The sequence below is a fragment of the Pongo pygmaeus genome, chromosome 1, assembly GCF_028885625.2.
Source record: "Pongo pygmaeus isolate AG05252 chromosome 1, NHGRI_mPonPyg2-v2.0_pri, whole genome shotgun sequence".
NCBI lineage: Eukaryota > Metazoa > Chordata > Mammalia > Primates > Hominidae > Pongo > Pongo pygmaeus.
In genome coordinates this window covers 57,487,997-57,513,532 of record NC_072373.2, presented here as the reverse complement: position 1 = coordinate 57,513,532, position 25,536 = coordinate 57,487,997, and the positions used below count along the sequence as shown (strand labels likewise).

The window sequence follows — 25,536 nt, the reverse complement described above, 5'->3', positions numbered from 1 at the left end:
TGCTATTTCTATTTATTGTCAAACTTGTCTGAAGTTTCAAAATGAATAATAAAAATTTGTAATTTAATACTAGATGTATATAAACCAGTAATTTCTAAGGGCTATTTAAATTTAAAAAGTAGTAATAAATCAAAAATGAAATATCAAACTATATCTGTCATTCATAATCATAAATTTTTAATTGAGTTTTATCAGTCTTCTCACTGGCTTTATAAAAGTTAATTTTATCAGTTTGAACTTATAAAATCAGTTGATGCCAATAAAATATAGAGATATATTATACACACATATGTGTTTTTATTTGTATACATATATGTATATGGCTCTGTGTAGGCACCTTTGAAAGGAAAATGATACTGCTGCATAATACATAACTTCTAAAATAACTTGCTAAACAGTTTTTTTTAATATTATATAGAACTTGCAGTATATCATGTAGGCTTTAGAAGATTACTAATTCAGCAGGCAAAAGAAAAGGTAATTCCTGAGATAAAGGCAAGGAAACACTTAGAGTACTAAGAGATTTTGACATGATCTGGAAAAGCAGTAAGTTTACTCTGAGGCAAAGAATAATAAACACATTATATAATTAAGTTGGGAACAAACTTTGGAAGCCTTTGTGTGTTAAAAAGATAACTCTGATGGTTAGAAAGGTAAAATTCCATGCATGTAATATAGACTACCTACAAAGTTGCTATATAAAAGCTAAATTCAAAGTAAGGACCCCCTTAGAAGAAAAAATGGATAAACTTAGTGACTTAATCAATGTGTATGTATGTTATAGAGTAAGAAGATGAAGGAATAGGAAACAAAAAAGAAGGCTGAGCCAAAGATTTCTAGATTTCATTTTTATTATAATAGGAAGATAATGATGTCTGTAATAGATGTGAAATAGAGGAGGATGAACAAGACTTGTAAAAACAGAACAGGGTAGAGTTTGAACATTTGTTGTCCGTGGTAAACCTTATCAAAAGTTTTGCAGGGTTTTGTAAGGCACACCTAAAATATGGAAGGCTGACTTATAGAAAGAGATTTTCTAACCAGCTCACATTGTTGATAATTGCTTATCTGAATGAAAGTGTTATATCTCATGAGGGGAATTTCTATCAATTAGACAATCTTTCCACTACTACATAACTGTTCCTTTTCCGTGTGTACCCTTTTATCCAGTCATTGCTAAAAACTACAATAGTTTTAACCTTTGTATTAATAACTATTTACTTGAACTTTTTAACACTCTGAATTGTGGTTCTAAGTAACTTCTGAAAACAATTTGTAACATGTAGGATGGAAATAGAATGTGTAAGTCATTGCACATCCTGGATTTAAAAATAAAAACTGACTATACTTTGGAAAATACTTATTACTAAGTTTGAGTAAAGACTAAAAGGAAATGCATACTTCACTTTTGGGGGAGGAAATGAGTACTTTTTCTTATACTTTTCACCTTGTGGCTTTTCAAGTTACAGTTCCTAATTTTTGGTTACCAATTTTCTGCAAGATAAAGAATTTCAGTGCTCTAAAAATTTAAATTTCCAACTCAAGTTAACCCATAACAAGCACAAGCAGTCAACCTTTTTTTTTTTTTTTTTTTTTGATATTGAATCTCACTCTGTCACCCAGGCTGGAGTGCAATGACACAATCTCAGCTCACTGCAACCTCCACCTCCTGGGTTCAAGTGATTCTCCTGCCTCAGCCTCCCGAGTAGCTGGGATTTCAGAAGCGCACCACCACACCCGGCTGATTTTTTGTATCTTTAGTAGAGACAGGGTTTCACCATGTTGGCCAGGCTGGTCTCAAACTGCTGACCTAGTGATCCACCTGCCTCGACCTCCCAAAGTGCTGGGATTGCAGGCATGAGCCACCATGCCTGTCCAACAAGCACTCAATTTCTTAATTTATCTAAAGATTAAAAATACATAAAACCCAGTCCTAATTATAATGCATCACATAAATCATTTATTATGGCAAAAGAAACCACATTCTATGGCAAATCAGAGCTACAAAGCCAAATGTTACAGAAGAAACAATGCAATTTATTACTTCGGATATTATACGGTACTTGGGTTTCCAACTTCAGATTTTCTTGACTTTTTGTTTCATTTGGTTTCTTGGCATCAGAAAAATACTCCAACAGATGCCAGAGTTTCAATTTAGAAATATGCAATTACAAGCATTTCATATTTGTATGACACATTGAGCCAGCTTCTTCCAGTGTGAATTCTAATCCCAGGTTCTATCAAGCACTTTTGGCAGCTGCATTCACCACTGCCGCCTTCTAAAGGACTGTTTAGTAAGTTACTGCCTCTGTATGAGAAATGGTTCCATTGTGAACTGACTTAATGCAGCTGCCCAAAGTGAGTAAGAGAAACAGGAAGTAACTAATGTGCTGGGATAATCTTGTAGAGCATTGCACATTACTTTAAAAAAGTTATTTACTTAAAATTTTAATTAATAAACTTCTTTCTCATTCATCCTTTATTCATTTCTTGAATTAGTATTTTTTCTTTACTATTATATTCATATTATGCCAACAAAATTCATTCACTTTAGTTAATGCAACATGAGCACTCAGAACATACATAGCACTTTTCTTGATATTAGTACGCTGACTTCACTTAGAATGTCTGTATCGAGCACAAGACTAACCATAGTAACAAAGGGCTTTTGCATAATATTTCAGAGCACAGCAGATGGCACAGAGTCGACACTCATGCTTGTGAATTAGTGAAGGACTCTATTTGAAATAATGTTTATGTTATTTTCTGGAAGACTTCTATTCGAATTTTATGCAAGTTGATTTTCCTCTGCTACTTTGAACAGAATAAGTCACTCTTTTAATTGTCCTTCCTCAGTCCTTGGTTCATACATGCCTGTCCTGCCCATTAATCTCCATATTCCTCAACAGTAAGGACTTTGTTTTCTTTATGGCAGTTTAGTTGTAAAGGTCCTGTAATTTTAAATAAGATGAACCTGGGTTCAAGCACTTACACTATCATTTACCATCTGTAAGATTTAATGCAAGTTAACTCTCTGAACGTCAACTTCTTCATCTATAAACATGAGCATAACAAGACTTACTCCGTAGGGCTGATGTGAAAATTAAATGGAATTGTGCCAATAAAAGGCATATAGCAATGTGCTAAGACCTTAATGAACACTCAAAACTCCTAACTTGTAAATACTGTTTAAATATATAACACAGTTCTCAGGTTCAGACTCAGTTTTTTTTAAATTACTGATTTAAAAATTATAAGTTAAAAAGTTATTTTAATAAATAACAATTTCAGCTATCTGGCTTCTGGGCATTTTCTTTTAGCTGGCAGTACAAAAAATTTATTATAATCCTGATTTGTTAATTATAGAAGTAATGGTCATATTCTTCTGAAATCATGAAAATTATTTAATAACTCACTTTAGGAATAATTTGATATTTAAAAACTGATCAATCCACGCTTATGCATAACATGTGGCTAGAGTGCAGTAGATTAAAATCGAAAACGTTTATGCTTTCACTGGGTCAGTGCGACTTTATTTATAAGCCAAATAAAACATACTTTCTTTCCTCTTTGGAAATATGACCTTGAAACAGGTTGTTCTTTCCTTGTAATGTAACTGGCATTTTATTTTGCCAACTTTGCTTTAATTTCCATTTAAATAGTAACTGAGGAACAAGGAAGGACAAGATAAAATGCCTCTTATTGTGAAATGGGGAAAGGCAGGACCTATATCATAAACAAACAGATCAATAACACCCAATGGTATGCTTTTTAATATCAGCAGAAGGCACATTTCCATATGACTACTTTTTGTTTTCTTTTTAATTAAGATAACCTGAAAATCTTCTCACAATTATTTTGTTGTCCTGCTTCCAGTTTTTTCTTAATATCTAGCCAAGAAATTCTCTTCAGAAATCTACTTTATAGCAACTATTAAGCAAAGCATACTAAGATACTGACCCTGCAATAAGAAATAAGACATTTTAGAATTCTATTAAAAAATTAGAAAGAATCTATCGGCTCTGAAGATAGTTATCAGAGATAAATTAAGAGAATGTTTTTTAGAGTTAAGTCTAGTAAAAAAATGGATATTAACTTAGAAAAAGGACAAATACTTTAGCAATTTGAAAGAATAAGTAAGTATAGGTGGTAAATAGCTGGTTTCCGTTATCTTAAATTTTATTAAGGGGAAAGTTCTCAAGAAGAATTTGTTTTAAGTAGTTCTGGGCAGAGGCTACGGCTAACTGCCGAAAGTTTAGTGCAGGCCAGTTGGTGCATAGATTATTGTTTTTTTGTGGTGGTTTTCTTTTGCAGACCTAAACATTGCCCCACGTTTCAAATTGTATTTCAATTACAATTTGGGGTTTGAAAGGCATGTGATATCGTTTGGTTGTGTGACCTATCCAAATGTCATGCTGAAATGGGACCTCTGAAGCTGAAGATGGGCCTAGTGGGAGACATTTGAGTCATGGAGCGAATCCCTCATGAATGGCTTTGTACTGTCTTCGCAGTAATAAGCAAGTTATCATTCTTTCAGTTAACATGCAAGCTGAATGTTTGCAAAAGCCTGAGACCTGCCTTTTTTCTCACTGCCTCTTATCTTATGATACACTGGCTTCCCCTTTGCCTTCCTCCATGAGTAAAAGCTTCCTGAGGCCTCATCAGAAGCAGAGCTGATGAACCATGAGCTAAATAAATCTATGTTCTTTATAAATTACTCAGCCTCAGGTATTCCTTTATAGCAATGCAAAATGAACTAACATAACATGTTAGCATGTTTTGTCTCAGTCTCCTTATTTTATTCCAAGATCATTATAGAAGACAGAGGGGTCAAAATTAGAAAAAAAAAAAAAAAAAAAAAAAAGACAAGTAAAACCATAGACTAAGTAATAAAACCACCCCTCCAGTTACACAATGAAAAGAAATAAATTATCAAGCTGCTGTCAATCAGCAGCCAAACAATACTTATTCAGCTTATTTCCTAAAGTCATCATAAGGCTCCAGGTTTACTTGAAGTCTTGAGAGGATATTGCAATTTAGCTTGCAAAAATTAAGGGAATATAGTCTTGGACAATTCATGACACACACTGCTTTTATACAAGTCCAAGTTCTCAAATGCAGGTAGTGAAAGGCATTGTGGGAAGGAAAATCAAATAGGAACGTTCTAAGGAACAATAATCCCTATGGGTGCTTATGTGCTTATTAAGAAGCCACAGTACAACCAGCACATCTGATGCCCTGTTGTTCACTTTGGCAATTATTTTGTAGCTAGACCATTAACTTTACTCTGAAAACCTACATATTTGTAGGTGTTTGGAGGAAATGTACAATGTATCAAAATGCCTCAAAGAACCATTGTTCATTTATATTTCCCTTTTACAGTCTGAGAAAAGCATATGCTCAGTGTGAGAAATCAATCTTGAAAAGAATACACTAACTGAGCTAGAGAAAGAAGAGCAATTTGATCACTTGTGCTTCTCAGTGGTCAGAGTTTGCTGACTCATTCAAGAATCACTTAGCAGTAAGGCCTTCATCAGAGAGTTGTGTTTGACTAGAAATTACCTTACTAGCATCTCAGGACTGCAGACAAGTTCTGTAGTTGCTTGTCAGTTTTACAATGCCTTGTCAAATTCTTTTTGAGCCCAACCTTCCCTTGTATCTCTAGTTAGTTAACTAATATGTAACTACTAACATCTGTTGCTCGTGGTAAATTTACTGAGGAAAAGAAATGGCAGGATCTCCCTTTGTCCAGTTGAAAACATCCCAATGAAGAGGCCGTGGTGCAGAAGAGACCTATGTCATCCTTTTCTCGTGGTCGTGGCTGAAATCATTCCATGTTATAAAGCTTAGGAATTTCTGTAGGTTGTCATGTCTTTGTCTAACTACTGATTTCCTAAACAGTAAGTTCCTCGAACTCTAATACATTAAAAAGATTGCTTACAATATTAAAAAACGATGCTTCATGACAAAGAGGATAAGGTCTATATGAAGGAGGAATAAATGGTGATACAAAAAGAGTACCGCATATTCTCACTCATAGGTGGGAATTGAACAATGAGAACACATGGACACAGGAAGGGGAACATCACACTTCGGGGACTGTTGTGGGGTGGGGGGAGGGGGGAGGGATAGCATTGGGAGATATACCTAATGCTAGATGATGAGTAAAATAGTTGATTTATAAACTAGCTTGATTTTAAAACAAATAAAAGAAACTATCTATAAGGTGGAAAAAAAAAAAAAAGAGTAATTTGAGGATTGTATTGGTTTCCTGTTGCTGCTATATCAACTTACCACAACTACAGTGATTAAAACAACACAATTTTATTTTCTTAAAGTTGTATTAGAAGTCCAGTATGGGTTTGATCAAAATAAATCAAGATGTCAGCAGGCTTTCTTTTTTTGGAGGGTTTAAGGAAGAATCCCGTTTCTGCTCATTTGGATTGCTGGCAGAATTAAGCTGTTTGCAGTTACAGACCAACTACTTCCTTCCTTTGCTGGCTGCAAACTGAGGTTCATTCCTACTGCTATGGTTTGGATATGGTTTGTTTCTCCCCCCCACCCCAAATCTCAGGTTGAAATTTGATCCTCAATGTGGTGATGTTGGGAGGGGGCACCTAGAGGACTTGTTTCTATCATGGGTGAAGTTCCCCCAGGATTGGCTTGGTGCAGTTTCAGCAATAGTGAGTTTTCACTCTTGAAAGACTGGATTAGTTCTCAGGGGAATGGATTCGTTCCCTCCAGAGTAGGTTGTTATGAAGCCAGGATGCCCCTCGGGTTTGATCCCTCTTTGCACATGCCCACTTCTTCTTTGGTCTTCACCATATTTTGACCCAGCACAAAGCCCTCACCAGAAGCCAAGCATACGCCAGCAGGCTTCTTATACCACCTGCAGAACTGTGAGTAAAATAAAATTTTTCTATATAAACCACCCAGCCTCAAGTATTCCTTTATAGCAACACGAAACAGACTAAGACACCCACCTTCCAGAATACACTACATTTCCTGGGTTATGACCATCTTCTTTATACTCAAAGCCAGCAGCAGAGTCAGGTCCTTCTTAGGTCACATCTCTGTGATCTACTTTTTTCCTCTTCTACTTTTAAGGACTCATGTGATCAGATTGGATCTACCTTGATAATCTCCCCCATTTCAAGGTCCTGAACTATATTTAGTTCCTTTTTCCCACAGGTCCTGGAGATTAGGGCATGAACACCTTTGGAGGGTTATTTCTCTGCCTACCAAAGGAAACAATGCCTTCCTGAGAAAAATATGCATGTATATATATATGTATGAAATCTGGGGCAATTGAACTTATCTGAATCTCAGTTTTCTCATCTAAGAAAATGAATATAAGACATATTCCATGTATCTGTTATAAAAATTAAATGAGGTAATGTATATAAGTAACACTTAACCTTCAAAACCTCTAAACGTGTTATAAATGCAAAACCTCTTAGTTATTACCATAACTCTACCAATAGAAATTTATTCTTCTTGTTTCATTTTATATGGAACTTTTTATATTAGTAATAGTCATTGACCATGAGTAATAGTTCTAGACAGCTGTAAACATTTAAAAAAATGTGGTAATCTAAGTTAAAATGAGTTGAACAGACAAAGCTACAACATTTATTTCAACTTTTTTCAGCCATAATGCCAGAATTTTTGCACCTTCTTTATACATAGCTGGATTTTAAAACATACTTTGTGTAGAATCTTTGCTTCTATAATCATGAGAGATATTGTGTAATTTTCTTCACTTCTTTCTTAGTCTTTACTTGTTTTTTTTATGGGGCAGAGTGTCAAGTTTTGATATTAAGAGTTATCCTCGTCTCATAAAATGAGGTGGAAAGTGTTCATCTCCTCTCAATTTTCTCAAAGCAAGTATGTAAGATTAAAATGCCTTTTTTTTCTTAAATGTTTGATGGAATTTACTAAATTTGGTCCCAGGTATTTTTAGGGGGAGAGAAATGTTTTATTATAAAATCTATTAATTGAATTAGGGCTACCAGATCCTCCACTTCTTCAAGTGTCAGTTTGGGTATAGGTTTATTGTTTTTTTAAACAATTTCCCTATGCCATACAAATTATATTTACTGACATTAAGTCATTAATAATATTCACTTCTTTGTAATATATGTAAGAGCTATACTAATATTTATGGTTTGCTTCCTAATATGAAACACTCTTGCTAGGGGTTTTATTTTATTAATGTTTTAACAGAACCAACTTTGGCTTTGTTAATCTCTGTAGTTTTTCTGTTACATATATTTTTCCTCTTGTTTTTATTTTTATTTTTTCTTCTACTGACTGTGTATTTAATTTGCTCTTCTTTTCAAGTTTCTTAAGGTGGAAACCTAGATCTTAATTTTTATACCCTTCCTGTTTTTTTTCTTCCTTTTTTTTTTTTTACTAGACCACTATTGTGCAATAAAATTCCCTCTAACCACTGTTTAAGCTGCATCTCACAAATTTTTGATCTGCTGTACTTTCACTATAATTCAAGTATAAATATTTTTCTAATTTTCCTTGTGATTTCTCTAACATGTAGGTTATTGTGTTCATTACATATTTATCACAAACACACTGGTTATTGTGTGCTTATTTTCAAATATTGGCTTTTGTTTTGTTTTTATCTATGTTACTAGCGTCAATTATTAATTCAAACGCCTTGTGGGCAAAGGACATATCTGTAAGGTATCAAGCTTTTTGAAATTTATTTAGGCTCATATTATGAGTCTAACAAAGAATTTATCTGGGATAATATTCCTTGTGCATTTGAAAAGATGTGTTTGGTAGATCATTTTGTAATTTTTCAATTCAGTCGAATTAATGATGTTTAAGTTTTATATATTGTCATTGATATTGTCTACTTTTTTCTATGAATTAATGAGTAAGCAGAATTAAAATCTATACCAAAATGCTGAGTTTTTCTACTTCTGTTCTATGAGTTTGCTTCATGTATTTTGAAGCTCTAAATTAAGTTCATATATGTTTAGGATTGTTATGTACTAGTAATAATTGGTCACTTAAAAATTACAAAATGGAAATACTCTTTATTTTGAAGTTACTTTTTCAAGCCATGTGAAGATTTTTTATTCAGATTTCTTATGCTTAACCTCTGCACCGTGTAACATTTTTATCCGTTTTCTTCATCTTCCTGATACTTTTCATTTAATGTGTCTCTTGTTGCCAATATGTAGTCTGTTTTTACATTTTAACCCACTCAGATAATCTCTGACTTTTAATTGGAATGTTTAGCTCATTTAAACGTTATCTCATCATTGATATGTATGGGATTGGATCTAACATCTTACTATTTATTTTCTATTTGTTTCCTAATTTTGTTGTTGTTTTCTTTTCCTCCTTTCCTACTTTATTTAGATTAAGTAAATCTCTCTTCTATCCAACTGTCTGCTAACATACCCATCTGTTCTGCAGTCTTTAATCTGTTGCCATGACCATCCAATATTTTTTTATTTTTAATATTTTACATTTTATTTCCTGAATTTCAACTTAATTACTTTTTATAGTTTAAATTTTGTCTTAGGTCTTTTTTAACCTTTGTGTTTTTCAAAAAATTTATATGGGCTTTTTTAAAGTTTTTGTCTGCTGATTCCAACATTTTAGATACCGCATGGTCAGTTTTTATTGATATTTTATCAACAAACAAAATATTGATAATAAGTCATGAAAAGTTCCTTACATCACTAACTTTTTTTTGTATGTGAGTATGGAGGAAGACATAGGAGTCTAAATTATGTGGTCTTCCCTTATAGAGTATTGAATCATTTTTCTGGAAGTGAATTAAATCACTGTTGTATCCTCTTGATTTTTTTCTGATCAGTTTGATCCTTTAAGGCTGGTATCTCTCAGAATTGTCTTAGTATGAGGACAAGACCTTTCTTAGTAGTAGGACAAGACGTAGTATTTATACCAGAAACATGACCTTTCTTTGGTATCTCTTCTATGGCTGAGCCAGAAATCCAAAGTCATCCAAACCTATCAAAACTCTCATATCTCCATTTACCTCAGTCCCATAGCATCTGTCTTCTTCTAGACTTCACAAAATTTGCCCTGCCCATGTGCAGCTTAGCCCTCAGTCAAGGCTCTGCAGGAAAACTGCATGCAGGCTTCTGGGTCCCCTTATAAAGCAGATTCACTCTGCACTGGTTACCAATTAAGCCCCCTATATCTTGGGCTACAATTTTGATTACTTGCACAAATCTACTGTGATAGAACACTGATACAACTAGTTAGGCAAAGCAACTTTAGTACTTGAAAATAGGCAGCAAGCGATACTAGAAGCCTAGTATTCATAATGAGCTGCCCCCTCAACACTCAGGAAAGCTGCTAAGAGTGAATTAAATTTTGTCTATGATGTTCCAATTGCATGGCAGCTGAGGGATCCCAGAAAGCAGCCTGTCCTGGTTTTTATGTCCGAGGGACTACAGGTATCCCTGGGCTAAAGTGTCAAAGAAGATCCTATTTTGGGGTGACAAAGGAACAGAGCAGGGTTATTCTGGGCAGTTTCTCTTATCTCAGGTGTTGCATTGTCAGCACATTGTACATTTATTTTTGAGAACTACAAGTGACAAAAAAGAGAGAACAAGTTGGTACAAAGTCACTCAAACTGTCCCACACCCTTCTGCATGTTTCCTTTTTTCAGTAGCCTGACCCACAAATTCCAAATACATCATAATGCCCAAACTCTTATCTCTGCCTCCTCAATTCAGCAAGGCTTCTTCATGTGGTTAGCCTCCGTCTTCATGCATTCCAGTCTTAAAAATGCCCCCAGGTAGAAAGCCAGAACAAACCTAGCACTCACTTCATGTGTTTTTCTTCTTATCTGTTGCCAGTTGTATTCTGCTTGAAAACTACTGCCTCAATATTTTTTCTAGTTTTATTGTTATTTGTGGTAGGAGGACAAGTCTGGTTCTCATTACTTTGTAATGACTCTCCTCTTCTTAATAGTTTAGTAGTAATATGTTCTTTTATTTAAGGTAGTGCTCTATAGATTAAATATCAAATCAAGGGCTTTGTCCGCTTCTGAAATTGCTGGTCTCTGGTACCTAGACCAGTGTCTGGAACACAGCATGTGATCAATATTGTTTCGATGAATTAATGAGTTATTCAGTGGGGAGTTCAGGATGCAAACAAAAATATTTAATAAAATAGTTGAACAAAGTAAGGAATACATTATATGTTTCAATAACTCATAGTGATATCCAACAGAGAGCAGTGTACCTCCAGAAATGTTTGTCAGCTTGTCCAAAGTTATATAGACTGGCATTTACCACAAACTCCAGCTTCACATGTTCTCAAAATTGATGCTGTCATCTTGTTAGCATGCCAGGAAGGACCCATCTCTCAGTAGAAGGCTCACATTGGCAAAACTCATGAGGTTAAATTCCAAACTAATAATATAGATTCACAAATAAAACTGTCACCGATAGCCATTTCTCTACCTTTTCATATGACCAAAGAAGCAGCCAAAATGTATTAAAAATTTTGCTTGCCAAGCATGAAATTAGAATATTAATTAAATGTTTAATGTCATCAAGCTAAGAATTAACTTTTTTAATAAACTAGTATATTTTTAATTACATATTTTTGTCCATATTCACAATAGGACAAAATTTTGTGGATTTTTGTTTTTTGGTTTTTTTTTGCTTTTTTATGTTACCAGCTCTGATCATCCGTATCTGTTGTAAATATGATAGGTCTGATATTTCATTTAATACACAAAATATTTCCTAGAACTGTTTCATGTTTTTTAATATAATTCTGTATTTTTATAATTAATTCAATTATTTGTTGATAATTTATTTTAGTATTATTAAATAATTATTGAGTTATTTCTCATGTTGGGTACTAGAAATTTGGTGACAAGTTAGACAAGGGTCTGCATCTTATATATGTTACAGTGTAGCCTGGAAAACAAAAGTTAACAGGCAACTGCAGTACAATATTTTAAGTTTACCCGGCACAGTAGAAGGCCATATATGAAGGACACCCACCTCGTTCTTTAGAGATTGGTGAAGTCTTTCCAGACAAGATGAAATGTAATTTCAACCTCAATGAATATAGGCTGTATGGATTAGATTAATAAAATTGCTTTATGAATTTAGAATAGGAAGGGAAAGTATTCTCAACAGGAGCTAAAACTAAGAGATTCAGGAACATGGCACATGAATGCAACTATACATGTTTCTCTGTGAGTGGAGCTTAAATCAGTGTAAAAACATAGTAGGAAGAGATGAACACTATTGGGAAATTTTAAATGGTGAAGAATCATAATAAAATTTGTACTGCAGAAAGATATTACTGATGAGAATGTGGATAATACTCTTGGAGGTTGGAGGAAGAGACAAGGAAAACCTAAATTCAGGGTCACCAGTTAGGAGGTTTTTATAATAATTTGTGTCAGAGATAGTTTCAGTCTAAATAAAAGTAATTACAGATTGCACAAAAATAAAAAGACAGATGTAGGATATATGAAAGGGGAATTTTTTTTGAGATTTGATTATCAGCTATGTGTGAGATAAGGGGAAAATTAAATATCCCTGAGAATAAATGCCAGGGTTCCCGTTTACATCCCTGAGTGGATAGCGTCATTAAATGGAAAATGTATGCAGGGAAGGTTTTGGGTAAAGATAATAAATGCACCGTTCATATGACTAATTCAGTGGTCAATTCAATGATGTTTTTCACATGTTGGTTGATATGAACTTGGAGCTCAGGAAAAAGAGGCTTGAGATAAGTTCTTTTTTTTTTTTTTAAATTTTTATTATTATTATTATTATTATACTTTAGGTTTTATGGTACATGTGAGCAATGTGCAGGTAAGTTACATATGTATACATGTGCCATGCTGGTGCACTGCACCCACCAACTCGTCATCTAGCATTAGGTATATATCTCCCAATGCTATCCCTCCCCCGTCCCCCCACCTCACAACAGTCCCCGAAGTGTGATGTTCCCCTTCCTGTGTCCATGTGTTCTCATTGTTCAATTCCCACCTATGAGTGAGAATATGCGGTGTTTGGTTTTTTGTTCTTGCGATAGTTTACTGAGAATGATGATTTCCAGTTTCATCCATGTCCCTACAAAGGACATGAACTCATCATTTTTTATGGCTGCATAGTATTCCATGGTGTATATGTGCCACATTTTCTTAATCCAGTCTATCATTGTTGGACATTTGGGTTGGTTCCAAGTCTTTGCTATTGTGAATAATGCTGCAATAAACATACGTGTGCATGTGTCTTTATAGCAGCATGATTTATAGTCCTTTGGGTATATACCCAGTAATGGGATGGCTGGGTCGAATGGAATTTCTAGTTCTAGATCCCTGAGGAATTGCCACACTGACTTCCACAAGGGTTGAACTAGTTTACAGTCCCACCAACAGTGTGAAAGTGTTTCTATTTCTCCACATCCTCTCCAGCACCTGTTGTTTCCTGACTTTTTAATGATTGCCATTCTAACTGGTGTGAGATGGTATCTCATTGTGGTTTTGATTTGCATTTCTCTGATGGCCAGTGATGGTGAGCATTTTTTCATGTGTTTTTTGGCTGCATAAATGTCTTCTTTTGAGAAGTGTCTGTTCATGTCCTTTGCCCACTTTTTGATGGGGTTGTTTGTTTTTTTCTTGTAAATTTGTTGGAGTTCATTGTAGATTCTGGATATTAGCCCTTTGTCAGATGAGTAGGTTGCGAAAATTTTCTCCCATTTTGTAGGTTGCCTGTTCACTCTGATGGTAGTTTCCTTTGCTGTGCAGAAGCTCTTTAGTTTAATTAGATCCCATTTGTCAATTTTGGCTTTTGTTGCCATTGCTTTTGGTGGAAACTGAACAACCTGCTCCTGAATGACTACTGAGATAAGTTCTAAGAATCATCTGCATATTGATTGTATTTGGGTGTTGAAGTAATTTTTCAGGAAATGAGTTTAAGGGAAAGATGAAGAAGGATAAACTGAGAAGGATTTGGGGATGCAATAGTCAGAGGTGTAATAGGAAACTCTGGAGTTTAGCTGCCATTGAGGAGAATTACAGGCAATTCTCTACCGTGCCTGCTGTTGTGGAGAGATGAAATAACATATGGACGGAAAAAAAATGTTCACTAACTATAACATTAAGTCAATTTGGCAAAAATAATTTAAGTAAAGTGTTGAATATAAACCATATTTTTGTGTGTTGGAAAGTAAATGAGATAGAGGGGATTAAGAGACTAAGTGTAGAAAACTTAATCAAAGATTTTATATCTGTAAGGAGAAAAGATATGTCAGTAGCTAGAGGAATATTTGAAGTTATGATTTCAAAAATAATTTCTTGCAAGAAGATTAAAATATTTTAATGATATCAACATGTAAAACAAAAGCTTTATTGTTTTTCAGAATTGTTTCTAATGCCTCATTTTGTCTACAGGTGTTAACAATATGCACAAAGTACAGTTGAAGGTCAGAAAAAAGGAGTTCAGGAAAAATGTCAAGAGAGAAGATGGGCAAATAGGGAAGATAAAGGAAAGAAGAAGGAAAAGGAGAATGCAAAGGACAGAATTTTAGCAAATAGCACATTTAATGGGGAACAGAGGGAGTTAAACCTAGACAGACAACACACAAAGAAACGATCACCCAGTACGAACTAGGAGATATGGCATCCTACAATCCTATGTGGAAGAGTATTTGAAAAAGGAGGGGGTCAGTATTATCAGATGCTGCCAAGTGGGAAGTCCAGATGGGACTCATGATATTTCCTTATGCAATAACTTACATAAGGAGAGCAGAAAGAGAAATGGGCTATAACTAGAGAGTGAGAGTGAATCTAAAGAAAGATTGCTAAAACTCATTTAAATCCAACTCAAATTTGATTTATTCTGAGAAAGTTTATCTGAAAAATCCATTAGGAACATATTTCCCTTCCCTCAACATTTCTATAGTGCAACTACCATACACCCAAGCAATTTCACTCCTTGGAATTTATTCCAGATAAATAAAGACTTGTGTTCATTTTTTTAAAACTATACACAAATGTGTATAGCAGATTTATTTGTAATAACTGAAAAAAAAAATAACCCATGTTTCCTTCAATGGCAGAATGGTTAAACAAATGATAGTATATCCATATCATGGAATATAATACAGCAACAAAGAGAAACAAACCATTGATACATTCATCAACCTGAATAAATCTCCAGAGAATCAGGCTGTGTGGAAAATAGAAACATCTGAAACAACATATACTACATGATTTAATTTATATAACATTCTTGAATTGACAAAATTATAGCAATGGAGACCAGATTAGTGGTTCCCTGGAGTTAAAAAAAATTACATGTGGGGAGATGTACATGTGGCTGTAAAAGGGCAACGTGTTATACTTGTAACTTTCTGTATCTTGATTACATTAATTAATGTCACTATCCTAGCTGCGATATTTCACTGTAGTTTTCCAAGTTGTTACACTGGTGAAAACTGGATAAAGAGTACATGGGGTCTCTCCTAGGAACTTCCTAGGAGTTCATGTAAATCTATAATTTTCTCAAAATAAAAAAGTTTAACTTTTACAAGGCTTAAAAATAAATAGAGTTAAAAAAGATAGTTGAAAGAGCCCAGTTTTGAAGTCACATTGTCTTAAGGTTGAATCCAAAGTCTGCCACTTTTTTAGTTATGTAAATGTCATCTTAGTGAGCCTTAAATAAAAATTATCAGGATCACCATCATCATCACAACCACCATTACTAAAACCCTTATGGAGTTTTTAATGTTCCCCTTACTGTTCCAAACACTTGGTGTATTTTAACACATTTAATTCTCTCAACAGCCCTATCAGGTAGGGATCATTATTATCTTAATTTTAAATACTGAAAAACTAAGACACAGAAAGAAAAGGTAATATGCTCAGGGCCACATAGTAACTAAATGAACACTATTTTGAGCCCAGACAGTCTTCCACAAGACTTGATACCTGCCCCTAACATTTATGTAGCAAGACAAAAAGTGAAAAAGAGTTTCCATGCTGTATGTCTAAATGCTTAGGAGCTATAGAAACTAATAACTTTAAAATATATTTGCTATCCTTCTGCTTTGACAAATATACTTTGTAAGCCACTTGGAAGATTATGTTTGAATTTAAAATTTTCAGACACTGAACGGTTCCACTCTATAAACATGACCTACCACCTTTTTCTTTTCCCCCATGGTTTGGTTTCACACTGTGAGCAGCTCTTTGCACATTTGAGTACACACTCCAGCCTGCAAATTGAAGTCTTGTTCATACTTGGGCCTAAGGGTATAAATACCAGTGAGTCAGTGTGTTTTTGGTAGATGGACTTGGAGAAAAGGCTGTGTAAATGCTGGAAGCATAGAGCTTTTAGTCAGGGAATCTCAAGATCCTGAATACCAAAGGCATGGTGTAGAAGTAGGTAGGATCTGTTCCAACTGTAATGGCTTCTTGACTCTGTGGAATCACCCCTCACACTCTGGGAGGGGAATGGATAAAAGAGACATAAAGTGAGGTCCACTGTAGGGGGTCCCTCTTACTCTTAGGCCTAAAGTCAAACTTAAGCCTGAGTGAGATACTGGCCTTATTTCAGTGGGAATAATACTTTCTTTTTATAGTTGTGAAAACTACATGAGGGTCTCTCATGTATATTGTGCAAGATGTGTGCTGCGGTGCTGCATTAGAGGGAAGATGTAGGTTTTCTGTTAATATTTGCAATTATGTTTTATTATCAATCAGTAAATGTTTCCAACATTAATACTATTTTATAGTTATAGTATTTCTTTTCTTGATAGATGGACTAGAGGCTTTTACCAGATTTCTTAAAACTGAATTCAGTGAGGAAAATATTGAATTTTGGATAGCCTGTGAAGATTTCAAGAAAAGCAAGGGACCTCAACAAATTCACCTTAAAGCAAAAGCAATATATGAGAAATTTATACAGACTGATGCTCCAAAAGAGGTACAGTAAAGATAACTGTAAAAATGCATAATTGCTTTCAAAATTTTTTAATAATTTTATTTTTAAATTGTGAATGATATTTTTCCCAACTTATTTTTATTAATTTTATTTATAATTGACATGTAATGATTATACATGTTAATGACATACAGTGTGATGTTTTAATATATGTATGCATTGTATAATGATAAAATCAGAGTTAGCATATTCATCAAATTAAACATTTATCATTTCTTTGTGATGATAATATTCAATATGTTCTTTTCTGGCGATCTTGAAATATACCATGTATTATTATTCACTATAATCACCTATTAGGTAATATAACACCAGAACTTATTCTTCCTGTCTATCTCTGTACCTGTTGACCCATCCTTTCTCTATCCTCCCATCCTTCCTACCTTACCTAGCCCTTGGTAACCACTATTCTGCTCTCTACTTCTATGTGAGCAACTTTATTAGATTCCACATACAAGTCAGATCATGTAGTATTTATTTTTGTGTGCCTGGCTTATTTCACTTAACATAATGTCCTCCAGGTTCATTCACATTGCCACAGATGACTGAGTTTCTTTGTTTTTTAATACCTCGATAGTGTTCCATATGTACCACATTTTCTTTATACATTCATCCTTTGATGGACATTTAGGTTGATTCCATCTCTTTGATACTGTGAATAATGCTGCAATAAACATGGGAGTGTAGATATCTCTTTAACATGCTGATTTCAATTCCTTTAGATGTATACCTAGAAGTAGAATGGCTGGATCGTGTGATAGTTTTATTTTTAATTTTTGAGGAACCTTTATACTATTTTCTATAATGGCTGAACTACCTTACATGCCCACCAACAATGCATGAGTTTCCCTTTCTCCACATCCTCACCAACATTTGTCATTTTTTGTCTTTTTCATTAAAAGCCGTTCTAACCGAAGGGAGTTAGTATCTCATTATGGTTTCTACTTGCATATCCCTGATGGGTAATGATGTTGAATATTTTGTCCAAAATGGCACTTTATGTGGTTTTTGAGAAATGTCAATTCAGAGCTAAATTTTTTAGATAATCTGTCTTTATCAAATTTGTACCCTCATACATTCTACCAGAATGTTCATGATGTTGCTGGAGGGAAGATAATTATTTATACATATTTATCCATACAAATGGAAGACATTGTAAGATACTATCACAGAAGGAAAAGTACAATTAGAGTCACTTTTCAGAGTTATTTTCATTCTAGACTAAGAGTGAATATGATAAATTGCAACATTTAGATTCATTCACTTATTCATAGTAATCACTTTAGCACAAGCAACCTCTCATAGAAACTAAAGATTTCTATAAGTGATGAAGTCAAGAGACATCAAGAAGTTTGCATCATATACCAATTTAATTTTGGCTCATCTATTTATACAGAGTTTTGTTTGCTTTAGGGCTACTTTAAAGACAGGTTAAAAGAAAAATCTTACAATAGAGAGATGAGGTAAACCTAACTAGCAAAGTTTTCAAGTGGAAAACAATTGAGATTTTCTTTTACTCCAAACTCAATGTGAAGTAATTGTGTGATACAATTGCTAAAATGGGTATAAGACTAGCAAATATGACTTGACTGCCCTATAATATTAATTAAGTAGAGCTTCAAAGTTTCTAATACGTGTTTTATAAATAGTGCTTCTCCCAAAACCAACGTTTTACATAGTTTTTTTATAAAAAGGCAGCTAGTTGTATTGTGTTATGGACAAGGGGAAAGAAAGCCCCTACCTGAAAACCTAACCACCATCAGAACCAGATATATATGCAGTGCTATGATACAAGGCATGAAAGAATTTTATATCTTTAAAAGACATTCATACTACAGCATATGTTTGCTTGGAGGAAATCATCATAACATAATGAAATGAGCACTGAAATAAAGAGAAGCCCCACATTAAAATCTCAAAGATGCCCCAACTCATTTCTCCCATGACTCAAATAATTTAACCTCTGTGAGGTTTAGTTACCTATTTTGAAAATGAGTTATGCTTTAATTATTTCTATGATCTTTAGCAGTTCAATATTCCATTATTCTAAATTCATAGAGAGTAAGAAGGACCAGGAATTCCAGGAGAGAAGAAACAGATGAAATGCTAGTCAAGAATAGAGGAAAATACCCAAGCATCTATATTAGGACATTCTTGCACTGCAACAAACACAACAGCACTATTCACAATAACCAAAATGTGGAAACAACCCAATTGTTTACCAACAAAAGAATGGATAAATGAAACGTGGTGTACCTATAGAATGGAATATTCAGCCCCAGAAAGAATAAAGTTTTTGATACATGCTAAAAAACAGAAATATCTGAGCCTAGGTAATTTATAAGAAAATAACTTTAATTGGCTCATGGTTCTGCAGGCTATACAAGAAGCCTAACAGCATCTGCTTTTGAGAAGAACTCAGGAAGCTTCCAATCACGGCAAAAGGCAGAGGGGGAGCAGTTATCTCACATTTCAGAAGTAGGTGCAAAAGAGAGAGAGAGTGAGGTGTCACACACTTTTAAACAGCCAGATCTTGCCAGAAGCCACTCACTATCGTGAGGACAGCACTAAGGAGATGGTGCTAAACCATTCATGAGAAATCCACCCCCATGATCCAATAACTGCCCACCAGGCTCCACCTCCAATGCTGGGGATTACAATTAAACATGAGGTTTGGGCAGGCTACACACATCCAAACTATATGAGCTTCTAAGCCCACTATGCCCACTCCGACATTGCATCAGTCCTGTGCTGTTTCTCAAAGTTGTTTATATAAGCATATTAACTATAATCACACTTTTTTTCTGTTTATCCAGGTTAACCTTGATTTTCACACAAAAGAAGTCGTTACAAACAGCATTACTCAACCTACCCTCCACAGTTTTGATGCTGCACAAAGCAGAGTGTATCAGCTCATGGAACAAGACAGTTATACACGTTTTCTGAAATCTGACATCTATTTAGACTTGATGGAAGGAAGACCTCAGAGACCAATAAATCTTAGGAGACGATCACGCTCATTTACCTGCAATGAATTCCAAGATGTACAATCAGATGTTGCCATTTGGTTATAAAGAAAATTGATTTTGCTCATTTTTATGACAAACTTATACATATGCTTCTAACATATCACATGTTTATGTTAAGATTTGGTCCCATCCTTTAAACTGAAATATGTCATATGAAATTATTTTAAAAATGTAAAAACAAAACTTTTTGCTAACAAAATATATACAGTATCTGCCAGTATATTCTGTAAAACCTTCTATTTGATGTCATTCCATTTATAATAAAAAAAAACTTATTTCTTAATCAAAAGGCAGTACAAAAAAAGTAATAATGTTTTATAAGATTGTAGAGTTAAGTAACAGTTAAGCTTTTGCAAAGTTGTCAAAAGTTCAAACAAAAATCTAGTTGGGATTTTTTACCAAAGCAGCATAATATGTGTTATATAAACATAATAATACTCAGATATCCAAATGTTCAGATAGCATTTTTCATAATGAATGTTCTCTTTTTTTTTGGTAATAGTGTAGAAGTGATCTGGTTCTTACAATGGGAGAGGAAGAACATTTATTACTGGGTTACTACTAACCCTGTCCCAAGAATAGTAATATCGTAATATCACTTCTAGTTATAAGCCAGCAAGAGGAACTTTTGTGAAGACACATTCATCTCTACAGAACTTCAGATTAAATATAATCTAGATTAATGACTGAGAATAAGATCCACATTTGAACTCATTCCTAAGTGAACATGGATGTACCCAGTTATATGAAGTACTTCTGTTGGTCACAGAAACATGACCAGATTTTGCATATCTCCAGGTAGGTAACTGAGTAGACTACCTTATCACCTGCTAAGAAAACTTGCTACTAAACTATTACACCATCAATGGCTAGAATAAAAACCAGAGGAGGTTTTGCCCAGGATGTCTCATGTTTGGCCCTTTAAAATTGGGGTAGAAATCAGAAATGAGATGAGGGGAAGAAGCAAGGAGTCTAAGGCCCTGGCGATTTGGGCATCTGCCGCATTGGTTCATATTCAGAAAGTGTTATCTCATTGATTATGTTCTTGTTAAACAAATCTCCTTAAGTAATTATTATTGAAATAAGATTATACTAACACATCTATATGTCACTGTTTTAAAGACATATTTAATTTTTAATGTGTGTTACATGGTCTGTAAATATTTGTATTTAAAAATGCCATGCATTAGGCTTTGGAAATATAATGTTAGTTGAAATGTAAAATGTAAAAACTTTAGATCATTTGTAGTAATAAATATTTTTAACTTCATTCATATAGTTAAGTTTATCTGATAATAAAAGCTCTGACCGAATGTTGATTATCCTTCCTATTATGTAATAAGGAATAAACATTTTCTTCTTTTAGAGTAATATTGGGATAGAAAGTAATAATTGAGTTATAGTATCATTGATCTTAATGCTATATCAGTTGTTTAAATTGTTGCGAATAAAAAAACAAAGTATCTTGTGTTTCAAAAATCAACTAAAAGTGATTTTTATGTTTTCCTTAATTAATTCCTATTTTCTTTTTCTGTGGCAGTCTCTTTCCATAAAATTTAATTGTTTCATATACAGACTTAAGACTCGATACAAACTTTGCAATCTCATCAGCAACATCATGGGCTGATTTTAATAGCATTGTTCTGGTACCACAAATATGTATCATGTAGCTTTTCCGTATATAATACTGTTCAAAATCATCTGATCTCTTCGTTAAATTATGAAATATTCAATGAGATGCTTCAAAAACACACCAGGACTTCTTCATAAAATTAATGACTGACTTCAAAAAGTTTGCACTCTCTGGAGGAGACAACATGGACAAATACAGAAACAAAATAAATAATTGGACAACTGAAAGTAGCCAAGCACAGATGCACAGAAAGCACTGAGTGTTGGCTGAATGATGGCAAAATATACAAATTGAAACTAGACTTGGAAGCCCAGTGTGCGAGCTCCCTAATTGGATGTGGGATCCTCAAAAGTTTATATAACTTCTAAGGACTCTTCCATCCACGTTCGTTTTAAGATAAAGACTCGGGATTTCTAGTGTTCTAGAAATCCTGAAAGAAAGTGTGATCTAGACTCACACTTTCTAGTATTCTTTATGGTCTCCACACTCATTAATTCTAATTTGTTCACTTGATATTCTCTGAAGCAACTCTTGACTTGTATCCAAGTAAGGAAAAGAGGCAAATAAGTATAATTAATGAAGGAAAACTTAAGACTAAAAATTAACATGGGATTTTTGTCTAATAATAGGGCACAAGATTATAGAAAACCCAGAAATAGATGAAAGGAAAGAAGCCACAGGAAATAGAGCTTGATTTTTTTTTGACCAGTCAAATGTATGATAACAATATGTTTAAAGTAATGGATGATAAATAAAATTGGGTTGAACTAGATAATTTGGGGCATTTTTTGAAGCCCATAAGCAATAGTAAATACCTAGGCTGTCAAGTTATGTACATAATAAAAGCTCAATAAGTGACCGCAAAGTCAAGTGAAATCAAAAGGAAGTATTATAAGGAAGTCAGAGTAGTATTTCAGCAAAGAGTAAAGTCTTCAATATGTGGTGCATTTTTATTTGAATTCTATCTCTACTAGCTACCAAATGTACTTTGTTGAGAAAGCTACCTAAATTCTTATCTTCAATTTTTATTTGTAATATTGGAATAAAATTTTCACAATGTTCTTATGGTGATTTAATTGTAAATATTTGCAAAGTGCCAACTACAGTATTAATTGACTTTACTGTGTGGATGGATTTTAGAAATTATTCCCTGTGTTTAAGTACCACATTTTAATTATAATATAAATTTTTCTAATAATGTCTTGTTACAAATCAAAAAATATCTTTGAGAATAATGAGACTTTTCTTGACTAAAGTATGGGGATGACTATTGCTCTCATCAAAACTTTTATAATTTGCACTTCATAAAAATGATATTTTAGCTAAATTAAAATATGGGAACATTTTAAGCATAAGCATTTTTCTAAAGAAAAAGCTTTTTTAAAAAATCCCTTAGCTTTTTAGTTATGTGCAGTGCAGCTCTTCTTTAAGAGGAAAAAAAAGGCAAAGCATGGTGAAGATGTATACCCTCCCCGTCCCACCTCATCAGATGCTAAGCCTTAGCTGTGGCATTAACTACATTTAAAAAGACTAATTTATTTTCATTGTGCCACATTGACTGGTCTTATATTTAATTTCCTGGCTCTTTATCATCTGTCTAAAAAAGAAAAAAAAATTACCAAGATGTAACCACGTTTGTTTAGCTATGTCATTTGAAGCCTTTTCAACAATGAAAGTAAAAGTTCTTACAACTTATCAAAACTCATGTTCTATAACTTGAATAAATGAACAAGTATTTATTGAACACTTTCATGTGATTGCTACTGCTAGCTTCTGGGCATTCAAAAGTGAATTTAACAGTGGGAGTGACAGGGAAAGAGAAAGAAAGAAAAACTCTCTTCATGGTATATTCTCTGATAAAGTTTGCATTCTGCAATACGCAGCTGAAAGCCATGTTTTAAACTTTTCTTCTTACGTATCCCAAATACCAAATCCTTCTACAACCAATTGTGCAGATTACCATTTATCTTTTGAAACTAGGAGTTAAGTAACTAATTTCCTCATTTATTTAAGGACAATACAAAAGATTCACTAACTTACATATCTTTGTGCATCTTTTATAAAACAAAAGAAGAACTGAAAGTGTACGTATATATAAATACATTTTATTATGGGTTTGGATTTTTTGGTCATCTCATTTTATTGATGTTGCCCTATAAATCAACCAATTATAGAAACATCTTTTGAAGATGAAAAAACACAAGTTTTAAGAAACATTTAAAAAGTTAAATCACTTGGGAAACAATACAAATTTAGCAGCACAGGTAGTAAAATATTACATTTGGAAAATTTTTTAAAAATCAGATTGAGCTGTGTTTTTAAAGACATAATTATTTAATAGTTAATATATACATTTACCTGGAATCTTACCTACTAAATTTTGTAGAGTAGAAATGAATCTTTTAGAAGTAATAAGCAAAGCAACTCTTTCAAACTTCAGACATTTGCTAAAATAACAGTATTAAATTTTAGATAGTTTGTCTACAGTCTTATTATTTCTGATTTTGTTATCTATCTGTAACAAACAGATAACAATTGTGGGAAAAATGAAGACTGAATCATTGTTAAATTTTGATCCACTAAAAAATGTCAAAATTCTTTTTATTAGGTGCTATTTACTAGAGCAAGAAAGTGAATAAAAAACATTAGGAAAGATTGCCATCAACATGTAAAACCCAACAATCATTTTTTCAACATGGAACTGTTGTTACATGTGAAGAAACTGAAATATAGAAACATGAATCCAAGTGAGATCAAATCAGTATCAATTATAGCAGGAATAAATGTATTTAATAATCCATAGTTTGGAATATCTTATACTTCATTTATCATTATTTAATCGTAGAGTCCTGTAGTTCAACAAATGTTTGCCATGCTTCACCTCTGTCCCAGTCACTATATGGAACAGTAGTGACACAAAGACAAATAAAATAATGTAAAGGCTATCATTGTAGTATTACAATGAATGGTGTTCTTATGTAGGCAAACACAAAAATCAGTCATTTCACTGTGACATGTGAAACATTCATATATATCTTGACATCCTTGTGTCTAAGAAATGGCAAGACAACTTCATGCAACGTAGCTAAACAGCAGAGTCATGTTGCTGTGCCTTCACAATATGTATGAGTATATTTTATAGTATGGGATTAGGTATTAAATTGCTATATTCATATTCAAATCTGCTTTAAAATAATCTCTAGAAACCAGAATTGATCTCATAAATGAGCATCACTCACATTAGAATGCAAGCTGCCAGAAATGTATTCAAGTTATACTAACAGAAAATTATTTAACATAGAGGCTTTGGAAGTAAATTTTTGATGGAATTGTGAAAGAATATTAAGAGATACTGATAAATGAGTATCAACCAAAAGATTATATATGTATGATAACTGAGACAACTAAATAAGTTCACTGGAAAATCATGATTCAACTCATGAAATTCTATTTATTTGTATTATTCTTAAACACTTCTATTGAAAAATATAATAAACACATTATCTAAAAAAGTTTGCATGATCATGAAGGGAACACTAATCTTGGAGTTTGGTCCCATTATATATTTTTTATTTAGTAATCACCTCACCATATATTTTCTTCTGTTGTCTTTTGTCTGTTTTATCTTTTCTCCAGGCAGCTACTTTGACAAAAATTTGTAAATAAAAGAAGTTTTCAGTGTGCTACACACGCAGGAGCATGTGCGCGCGTACACGCGCGCACACACACACACACACAGAGTTTGATTTTTGAAAGGTAATATATAATTATTATAATCATTTCTTAGTCAATTGGGTAAGAGTGTATTTTCTCTGCTGTGGAATATCAGTATTTCTTCCTCATTAAAGAAAGTCTTTAGGGAAGTGTTTGGAGTGATGTAATAAGACAA

At 33.5% G+C, this 25,536-nt stretch overlaps 1 protein-coding gene across 1 annotated transcript in view; it reads left to right on the top strand.

Moving 5' to 3' along the window:
* RGS18 (regulator of G protein signaling 18) overlaps positions 1-21,503 on the top strand; it is a 28,932-nt gene extending 7,429 nt beyond the window's left edge. The window contains exons 4-5 of the mRNA XM_054439528.2: positions 16,801-16,967; positions 19,802-21,503. Of these exons, the coding sequence (XP_054295503.1) occupies positions 16,801-16,967; positions 19,802-20,059 (425 nt within the window). The 3' untranslated portion in view covers positions 20,060-21,503. The remainder of the gene's footprint in view (positions 1-16,800; positions 16,968-19,801) is intronic.
* The last annotated feature ends 4,033 nt before the right edge of the window (positions 21,504-25,536 follow it).